Raw genomic sequence first — 11,258 nt, 5'->3', positions numbered from 1 at the left:
TTCTGTATTGTTGAAAGATTTATGATCAAACTCTTGATGTCACCCAAATGAGGATGGGTTCCCCTTTTGAGTCTGGTTCCTCTCAAGGTTTCTTCCTCATAACATCTAAGGGAGTTTTTCCTTGCCACAGTCTCCACGGCTGCTCATCAGGGACAAATACACACCATTCACCTTCACTGTTGATTTCTGTAAAGCTGCTTTGAGACAATGTGTGTTGTGAAAAGCGCAATAGAAATAAACTTGACTTGTGGATGAATGAATCTCCACAAAATCTAGTGGAACATCTTCCCAGAAAAGAGTGGAGCTCATTATGATAGGAAATGGGCACTAAATGTGGAATGGGATCTTCAGAAAACACACACCAATCTTATCAAACTTCTAGTCAGGTGTCCACATTGTGTATTTTATTAATTCAACTATGTTAAATGTGTAAATCTAAAAGAATAAAAATAAGAACATGGTAAAGATGTGGTATAAGTGGAATGAAACGTGTGAAGTTTATCACTAATTGCATTAATTCGGCTTTAATAGAATAATCAGTTAAATGCACACGTTATAGATATGAGATCTAGGGTTATACACAGATACAAATAATAAACACTTACTGAGCTTCTGTATAGAACATGCACATCCCCCCCACACACACACCTTCTGAAGAAGATCTACATACTGTACACTTTCCCCAAACATCAGACTCCAGAGGAAGTGAAATCCAGTCATAATTTTATAGATTCAAATTTAATGGTATTTTAAGCAGATATAAACATTTTTCCCTCACAATCAGTGAAATATAAGAAAATAAAACCGATTCCAGAGAGCAAGTATTATATCAGTAGTCGCATGTTTGTCGTCTCTATTTCACGCATCTTTATTCTATATGATATTATTTATATATTAAAAATCTCTCGACCTTTAAGGTAAATCCTTCATGTATCTGCTCATCATATTCAGATATGTGTGATAGTTAAATACTCATTAAATCACAATAATCAGTGTGAAATGTAATGTACTCAGATTAGATTAGCAAAGCAAGCTAACTGTCTTAGCTACACACACTAACAATCATTTCTACTCGCTCTGGTAATGTTTCTATACACATAATAAGACAGGATAAGACAAACCCATGCTAGCAGGCTTTTCTTTCACATTTATATCAGGAAGGAACTAAATTTGTGAATTATGTGTGCTGTAGAATCGGAGGACTCAATTGCTAAATAGCAACAACGCTAATTTGATTAAAGTTGAGAAAATCTACTTGTTGCTTTTCCGTTGAGGTAGCAGCTCTGTGTCACGCGTGGACGTAGGAGAAATGTGTGTAGAACGAACGATCGTCTGTTACGTGCTAGTGTGAATGTATGCTGAGACGCCTTTAGTGTTTATTCAGTGTGTGTTGATTTTGTTCAGGCATTCGGCTGGTCAAATCCACTCTGGTGTGTAGTGTTAAAGCTGGGAAACACCACTAGCTCTGAAAAAAATATGTGAAGGAGGTTTTCAGGACATAACGGACAGGAATGTGTTTCCATTCTTATCCGAATGAGAGAATGTTTATGTTTCGACGTCAGCCATTTTTAAAAATGTTTTAGCTGTCAATTAAGATGTTACCTGCTGCTTTTAAAACTTACTAGCTTTATACTGATAACTGTGGTTTTCTCCTTGAGTCCTGTTGTTGTTTAGAGCATTAACGTTTAGTTAACATACATACAGCACTTTTTTTTTTTTTACATTTATCTTTTTGGATTTAAGATTCTCAGTAGGTACACCAGGGGGCGCTGCTGTACTAAAAATATACATGACACTATTGTGGTTTTCGACTAAAACATAATACTTGGTATTTTGGACCTCAGACTGGGAAAAAACAAACAAGTTATCCTCAATAATCAAAAGACATACTGGTAAAAATGGGATGAGGTGGTGTTCTTAACCCCCAATTTCAGCAAATGACGACAAATGATCATGACTGTCGATAGCATCAGATCAGTAAACATACAATCACATTCACTTTAATAACTCTATAACACTGACTCTATGCTGCACTGGTTTGTGGTAAATAAACATTTATCTGTAACTGATTAGTAACAAAAACTTTTTTTGCTATTGTAGCTTAAATTGACAAAAATGTCAAATGTTTCTGTGACCATACTTGTTGGTAAAGTGTAACAATGTCACTGGGAAAAATACCAATAAAACCTTTTAGTAACCTTTTGATAAACAAAGTGATAGGTTTTAATATTCAGGGAATAAAATTGCAATATTCGTATTTGGAAAAAAATCTTAATATTAAAAAAATAAGATAGGATGAAATAATAAGATCTCACACTCCACAAGATGTCAAATGTGAATGGAAATAAATCTGATTTGAGTTCACAGTCATCAAAGATGATTAGTTCCTAATGTTTATGAAGATTACCGTGGTGGATGTTTATTATTGTGGTCATTTTATCTGGTTCCTAACTCTGATATATATAGAGCTACATGTAGAACTTAGTAACTTAGTATCCTGGAGACCAAGAAAAAAATAGTATGGAAAATATAAATAGATCATGATTTTATACACAATCTGTGTATGTTCTGCAACATCATATATACTGAAGATAATTACATAAATATATGTTGGTTACTTTCCAAATTGAATTTTAAATGTCCTTTAGTACCAATGTTACCTCCTGGTTTATATTCCCAAAAGAGACGAAAGATAAAAATCGATTTTGTTGTTGTTGTAAAGTTATAATGTCGTTTGGCCACTAGAGGGCGACACATTAGAGAAATTAAAATTTACCCAGGCAAATAAAATTGCCATAAAATTACTGTTTCGAGATCATTTTGTTTTACTAAAGTGGGGTTTAGTTGTGATTTTTATGTTTTCCTTCCATTCTCTCTCTTTCTCTCTCTCTCTCTCTCTCTCTCTCTCTCTCTCTCTCTCTCTCTCTCTTTCTCTCTCTGTAATACACACACTCTGTATGTGTTTATTTGTGTAGTTTGCGTGCCCCCTGCTTTCTTGTCGCTCTTCTCGTTCTCGTTGTTCTCTTGGCTCTTGTGAGAGCAGGCAGGTTCTGGAGAGTTTCAGCTGTCTTCTTGGACCAGTGCACAACATCCTGCAGAACCTGGAGGATCCACTTCTTCAGAGCAAACGTCCCACTACCATCCATCAAATCCTTTTCCTAACACACACACACACACACACACACACACACACACACACACACACACACACACACACACACACACACACACACACTTCAAGTCAGGCATTAGAACATCAGCCATGTAAAATTAAATAAAATGATGATGATGATCCCATCTTTTAGGAGACTGGGGTCAGTGCAAGGTCAATCATGATACAGAACCCCTAGAGCAGATGGGTTAAGGGCCTTACTCAGGGGCCCAGGAGGGGCAGCTTGTCAGTGCTGGTGTAAAACCAACCTTCTGGTCAATAAACCAGAGCATAACTATAGAGATACCACTTTCCAATGGTACAGATGGTTTATTTATGATTCATGTATTTATATTTGGAATATAGATTTATGAATAATACAAAATAAAAGAATATATAATAAAATAATCAGTTATATTAAATATATTTGTTTGCTATATATATTTTAAAAATATAATAATAAGTAAATATTTGGTAAATTCATTAGTGGAGAAATTATTAGAAATTGGAATTAATTCATTAAAAATGATTGTGTTATGAAATTTTATAAAATGTGTAAATTTCATAATAAAGCTGTAATAAATATTCATTTATTATTTATTATAAATAATTGATTTAAATATAATCAAGATATTTTTGCTGTACCTCAGCGTCAAATCTCTTTTGACCCACCAGGAGGCGCTCTGTGCTGAACACCAGGTGCGACAGTCTGTCTCTGACAGTTTTTCGTTGCTTTATGTACTCGTCCTCAGGTATGTCGGGGAACATGGTGTCCTCACGGGTTATGGCCTTGTCCATCAGATGGAGACACGCTCGGAGCGCAGCGTGCAGGAAGCAGATCTTCTCAGTGGATGATAGTTGAGGTGTTAATGGAGGGATGGACACCAACTGTGAGCCAGATACTGAGTTAGACGGCAGAGTTTCCCGAGTCGTCTGAAACAGGAGGAAGAACAAAGCAGAGAGGAGAAGATCAACAACCACATAATTGGCCAGGACTTGTTCTGAACTTGTTCAGGAATCTAAGTCTATACTTGTTCAGTCTATAAATCCGGTGTTTCATAATTCCAGTGTTCTCATGTGTGTTTCCTAATCTCAGTAGGATTCAATAGTCTATGGTCTCAGTGTTTTATAACCCCAGTGTCCTAATCCATGTGTTTATGGCAAATAAAATGATGCTTTTAAGTGTTTATAACTAGTGCCTGCATCCAAGTGATCTCAGTCTACTATCATCTAAATGCCTTCATCAAAATCTTTCATAATCAGTCTTTTATAAACCCTTTATAATCCCAGACTTTTTATACCCACAGTGACTTTACCCCAGTGACTTTATAACCCCCAATCTTTAATAATCAGTCTTTTACAAACCCAGTGACTTTATAATCCCGGTCATTTTTTTTATAATCCCCTTTATAAACCCTAATCTGTAATAATATCAATCTTTTATAATCCTAGTGCATTTATCCAAATATTTTATAATCTCAACCTTTTATAATCCCAGTCTTCATAACCACAGTGCCTTTATCCTAATGTTTATAACCCCCAATTTTTTTATAATCCCAATCTGTTTATATTTTATAATCCCAGTGCCTTTATCCAAAATGTGTAAAATCCCAGTGCCTTTATCACAGTCCTTTATAATCCCAGTGCCTTTATCACAGTCCTTTATAATCCCAGTGCCTTTATCCAAAATGTGTATAATCCCAGTGCCTTTATCACAGTCCTTTATAATCCCAGTGCCTTTATCCAAAATGTGTATAATCCCAGTGCCTTTTTCACAGTCGTTTATAATCCCAGTGCCTTTATCACAGTCCTTTATAATCCCAGTGCCTTTATCACAGTCCTTTATAATCCCAGTGCCTTTATTCAAAATGTGTATAATCCCAGTGCCTTTATCACAGTCCTTTATAATCCCAGTGCCTTTATCCAAAATGTGTATAATCCCAGTGCCTTTATCCAAAATGTATAATCCCAGTGCCTTTATCACAGTCCTTTATAATCCCAGTGCCTTTATCCAAAATGTGTATAATCCCAGTGCCTTTATCCAAAATGTGTATAATCCCAGTGCCTTTATCACAGTCCTTTATAATCCCAGTGCCTTTATCCAAAATGTATAATCCCAGTGCCTTTATCCAAAATGTGTATAATCCCAGTGCCTTTATCACAGTCCTTTATAATCCCAGTGCCTTTATCACAGTCCTTTGTAATCCCAGTGCGTTTATCACAGTCCTTTGTAATCCCAGTGCCTTTATCACAGTCCTTTGTAATCCCAGTGCCTTTATCACAGTCCTTTATAATCCCAGTGCTTTTATATGAATGTTTTATGATCCCAGTGTTTTATGTTGTGCAGGTCTCTGTTTCCTGGGCAATATTATTCCAATGAACCAGTTTGCAAGTGCACCAGAACCCTCAATCTCATGATTTGATGTTCCTTGTAACCTAGTTTCCTGAGCACTTTCTAACCAGGTTTCTATGTTCACCAGTTCCAATGTTCCAATCCTACTGTGTTCTAATAGCCTTTTAGGGGTATTTGTTTTCACCAAATCTTCACTCTATGCAATAACAGTAGGTTTTACATTAAATATATGTTGATTTGTTATGTTTTACTTCACACATTAATATTTGGAGAACATGTTAACTCTATAGCATGGCAAAGTATTTCAGCTGATTGTTTGGAGAAGTGAACTGTCTGGACCCTGAGAGTGTGTGAAGTGGTTCTTCATGCTAAGGGGGGATTTTCTTCAATCAAAATAAAGTTTAACATCTGTACATTTATTGATTTGTTTGGTCAAAGGAAATATTTATAGCCTAATATTACTGAGTTTGTTGCATAGAAACAAAAGGAATATGCACGTGTCTCTCAAACACCCTCATGATAGTTTCAAAATCTGTAAAACATGTGCATGCATTTAAAACCTATAGACTGGATTATTATTCCTTATCACTGGTTGCCATCCTGAATCACTTTATACACAGCAGTGGCATGGCTGTTGGATGGTTTGTGTATTTCAGAAACTGCTAAACCCACTCTGGAATTTTCCAAAAACACAAAAATATTTAACAGGGTCCTCAAACTGCCCCCCACACACACACACACACACATTTGCAACGGCCCTTTAAACAATGGCAGGGACATATTAGGAAATTTTTACTCATATCATATTTTTTATCATAATACATTTTCACTTTTAAAATAAAATGTTCCTTAGTTATTAATAAAGGTTGAGGCACTGATAGTTGATTGCTTGAACTATTGGCTATCAGCAAAAATCCATTCTGATAGTTTTTCCGGCTTGCAATCCGCTGCCATTACGAGAGCGGCCTCTAGAGGCGAATCACTGACACCACATGCTGTTTGTTTTTACGTGAGACTGCTTAGAGACAGTGGCATTGAGTAGAAGACAGGAGGTGGAGCTGGAGGTAGCAGAGCTGAAGATCTTGAGATGTTTGTTGGGAGTGATGACGATGGACAGGATTAGAAATGAGTTTATTAGAGGGACATTTTGGAGACACGGTGAGGGAGGTGAGATTGAGATGGCTTGGACATGTGCAGAGGAGGGACATGGGGTATATCAGTAGGAGAATGCTGAGGATGGAGACACCAGGAAGGAGGAAAAGAGGAAGACCAAGGAGGAGGTTTATGGATGTGGTGAGTGAAGACATGCAGGTAGTTGGTGTGAAAGAGGCAGATGTAGAGGACAGGGGGGTGTGGAGACGGATGATCCGCTGTGGAGACTCCTAATGGGAGCAGCCGAAAGAAGAAGAAGAAGAAGAAGAAGAAGAAGGAGAAGAAGACTACACGCTGCACGGAGAGTGCAATATTATATTTATTTATCATTAAACCCTAACCCTAACCCTAGATTTATCATTATTCTTTATTAGATTTACACACCAACCACATGCACATGCATAAGTAAGTAAATGTTTTGATTTTAATTAATATAAAAAAAAAGTCATTATGACAGTAATCATGCGATTTTAATAGGCCGATAGATCTCCTGAAAAGTGATGTTCATTTGTCTGTACAGTGCAGAATATTATAATAAACTAATTCAGCATTAGGAGGCAAAATAAATACATTTAAAATCATAATAAAATCTCAGAATAATACTGGTAGTCACTCGGCCCGTGTGATCTTCTGTTACAGACCCCCATTAAAGAAAGGAATAATTATGTGGCCCTCACAGTGAAAGGTTCACGGACCCCTTAACAACACATAATGGTGCAGAAAAACAAAAAACAAGAGACAATTCTTTGGGGAGAAATGAAATGTTGATTAAAGAGGTCAAAAGAAATTGGTTCAAGCTGCCAAGATGGATAAGTAACTCATATAATCACTCTTCACAATCATGTTGAGCAGAAAAGCATCTCAGCATGCACCTAAAGGTGAATGAGCTACAACAGCAGAACCCCACATCAGGGGTTAACCCTAACCCTGAGGCACAGACGAGATGAGGTCTTCAACTGTCCAGTTTCTTTGGGTGTGTGCTCATGATATCATCAATAAATGCTTGAATAAGTGATTATCAGCAGGTTATTGCATTGCACTGTGTGTAGCATTTCATTTTTTGGGTTTGGCTGAAGATCACGCTGGAGATATATCAACAATATACAAATGATTTATTGAAATGAAATGAGAGTTTATTTTTCTTTTTAATCTTGAAGACTCTTCACATTATTTGGAAAGCAGCAGTTTACACAAGTCTAAGTTCCCAGAAACTTCTCAATGAAACTGTTCTGCTCATTCCCACTTTAAGAGGCATGAGTAAGCAGTTTCTGAGCAACACACACAACTTAGTCCAGGCCGATTATGAAAAACTAGGAAGTGTGGCATGAGATAAGTCACTGATTAAGAATTTAGAGTCTCTTGATCAAGGGCCTGGTCTCACTCACACACTTACACACATACACACAAACAAACACACACACACACACACACACACACACACACACACACATTTTCATACACAAGTAGAACACAGTGTGGAATGCACACAGAGTGGATGATTGCCGAAACGTGTTCATTCTCGTAATTGTTTAATTAGGCATGAAAGCACAAGAGATGTAGTGTTTTATTCTTCCTGACTGGAACAAGTGTATAAAATGTGTGTGTGTGTGTGTGTGTGTGTGTGTGTGTGTGTTCACAGTCACATTGCTGTAATTCCAACCTGCTCCTACACTCTAGGCCTCGATCCTGTGTAACCCTGACTCTATGGCATTTGGGAAACGGGGACGTGGGGGCGTGGCCTGAGCGGCCATTTTGGCAAGGAACCGTAAACAGATTTGATTACAGCAACCCTGGGTCTTCTGCAGTGATGCGTGCCCAATATGTGAGCCAAAGAGCGAGTGGGTGTTGTGGAAAGCTGATGTGCAGAATGAAGCTCCTTATTTTCTTCGTGTTTACTGCAATCGCTGTGACTACAAACAAACATAAACCTTTAACACACATTTATTCATAATTTATTCATTCGTTCCTCCTGCTCAAAAATATTATGATTGCTACACACTGTGATACTGTATCTGGGATGAATATTTCAGCAAAGTCCATCATTTTGCTTTTATTTTATTTTCTCGTTCTGTACTTTCATAAACTTGCCTGAATCCACTGATGTCAAGTTAAAGTTCCCAGTTGCAAGCTCGAATTTATGACATTAAATTACCAACATGACTAAAGCTGAACCTTTTACCAAAGATCGCTAATTCATGGCTATAAATAAGACGTAACACTTTGAAGTGGTTATATTTGTGTCGCTTCATGCTAACCCTTTTGACTAGCATTTATTTAGAATTGGACATCAAAAGGAGCCACTTGGAATTATACATCAAGGTTTATAATCAAACCTGAAAGAATAAATCAATAAAAAAAATCAGTTGAAACTCTGACCTTTTGAAGCTATTATGTCTTTAGCTATGAAGCTAGTCTCTGATCTAGCGAGCTATCTTTTTAGCTAAATAATTTACCACAGGAATAGCTCGAATATAAAAGCTGTGAAGGTCCAGATTTTTAATACCTCATCGTGCTCACGATGTGTCATCACCGAATAACGTTAATGTTTTTTATAGCTGGCTAAATCTTTTAGCCTTACCTGATTAGCAAACATTGCACTCTGTGCTAGTAAGACAGTCTAGCTAGCAACGTGATAAGCAATCGAAATAAAAACAAAGTCTACATTGAAAAATCTGTCAACTATTATTATTATTATTATTATTATTATTATTATTATTATATAATACATATATATTAATTACACCTAAGGTTTGTGTCTCTCTTATCATAGAAAATCTGCTAGCATAGCATGTCAGGAAATGTGTAGAGTCACTTTCCAGTGCCATCATCAGGATGAAGATAAAACCAGTGTGATCTACCAGCTGTATTTCCCCAAAATCTAGACAAAATAGTAGCCTAATTAAATTGAATATGATCCTGACCAGGCAGATACTAAAGATTACATTTAAGATAACAAGCTTTATTTTTGTGTTTCTCCTGTTAATGTTTTTTGAGCTTTTCCTTCTTAATAATTTAATCATATTCAGTTCAGTCATGCTGGGTCATGTTTGGGCCGTCGAAGGGAAAATTCCATACTACAGATTCCAAAGATGCCCGATACAAATTGTGTGTACAAATTTGTGGTAAATGTTTGGGGAAGACATCAGGTGTCCCAATACTTTTGTCTGTATAGTGTAGGTTGGTCCCTGCTTTCACTTTGTCACAAAAAATGCTCACATTTGAGTAAAACAAAACAAAACAAAACTTTACTTATTAAAATATGAACTGTGTCACATATACATTATTTTGAACATATAAACATATACAGATTTTATTTTAATTCAAATCAAATGGGGTTTTATATGTTTACTAATTAAAAGTAATTTTGTCCATATCATTAAAAAAAATGAAAATAATTTCTAAACAGTAATAAGAGCACATAGAAAGTGCATTTCTTTGTAAATATTTTAAACTTAGCAATAAACTGAATAATATTTCACACAGCTGGTAATTAAATCCACAAAACATCCTTGGAACACAAATAATAACTGGATATTTTTGCATAAATAGTCTAGCTCAAAACTTCACACACACTTGATTCAGCATGTCATTACCCAGATGTTTGTCTGTGGAGGTTATACTGAATGTTCCTCTCAAGAAATAAATAAATATATATTATACTTTTTAAACTTATATTCTCACTTTTTCCTGAGAATAACAGAATTCTCCAAATTCTCAAGAAGGCAACATGATTCAAAAAGAACCAGCGGGTGTGTAAACTTTTGAACCATGTGTAAATTCTTATTCTTATAAATTCTTCACACACACACACACACACACACACACACTATTGCTGCTGTATATTGTACAAAAGTCCTAAAGTAACTTCTTTATTTTATGTGATGCACAATACTGATGTGTAATGTACTTTGTATATTGTGGTCTTATTTAATCGGTATAGTCTGTATTGTCTTGTCTATAAGCTAAATGTATAGTGTTGTTATTTTTGTCTGTATTTTGAGAGTTACTGTGTGTACACATTTGTCCAATAAACCTGATTCTAATTCTGAAGTAGAAGAGAATGAAACCAACACCAGAGTCTCTCTATTCTATTACAGATGAACTCTTACAATGTTTATAAGAGACCTGTGAGTGTGTGTGTGTGTGTGTGTGTGTGTGTGTGTGTGTGTGTGTGTGTGTGTGTGTGTGTTAAAGCACTTCTGCAGATGTACAATCATCGTTCAGTGTTTTTGTGCAATACAGTATCTAGAAGTGAACTCACGTATAACTCCAGGAGCTGGGTGCAGTCCTCATGCAGCAGCCTGGCCAGAGCCACCGTCTTTTCCTTTGAAGCCATTCAATTCCACTTTTCTGTAACTCCCTGAGGGAATATAAAACACAGATCAGGTTAGGCAGTGAAGTTATGGAGGATAAACCTACATCTGAAGTCAATTTCTTACTGTTTTTGGTGAACGCAGCTTGTCTGTTAGGCGCAGCTGAGTTCCTGTACACTTCCAGGTCCATTCATTTAAATTACAGTGCACACACACACACACACACACACACACACACACACACACACACACAAACACGCTCTCTCTGGAATTTTAAAGGGCACACGGC

General features: G+C 36.4%; 1 protein-coding gene across 1 annotated transcript; it reads right to left on the bottom strand.

The window, feature by feature from the left end:
• Nucleotides 1-722: 722 nt before the first annotated feature.
• On the bottom strand, nt 723-11,258 carry cntf (ciliary neurotrophic factor). The gene is made up of 4 exons (XM_046861896.1): nt 11,096-11,258; nt 10,918-11,016; nt 3,797-4,084; nt 723-3,158 (listed from the first exon to the last, which is right to left on the bottom strand). Exons 2-4 carry the CDS (start codon nt 10,990-10,992, stop codon nt 2,964-2,966), a joined length of 558 nt encoding a protein of 185 aa, XP_046717852.1. The 5' UTR covers nt 10,993-11,016; nt 11,096-11,258; the 3' UTR covers nt 723-2,963.

Source organism: Silurus meridionalis, chromosome 2, assembly GCF_014805685.1.
Source record: "Silurus meridionalis isolate SWU-2019-XX chromosome 2, ASM1480568v1, whole genome shotgun sequence".
NCBI classification, from domain to species: domain Eukaryota; kingdom Metazoa; phylum Chordata; class Actinopteri; order Siluriformes; family Siluridae; genus Silurus; species Silurus meridionalis.
Note: the sequence above shows the minus strand (reverse complement) of the source record. Positions and strands in the feature narration are given on the sequence as shown.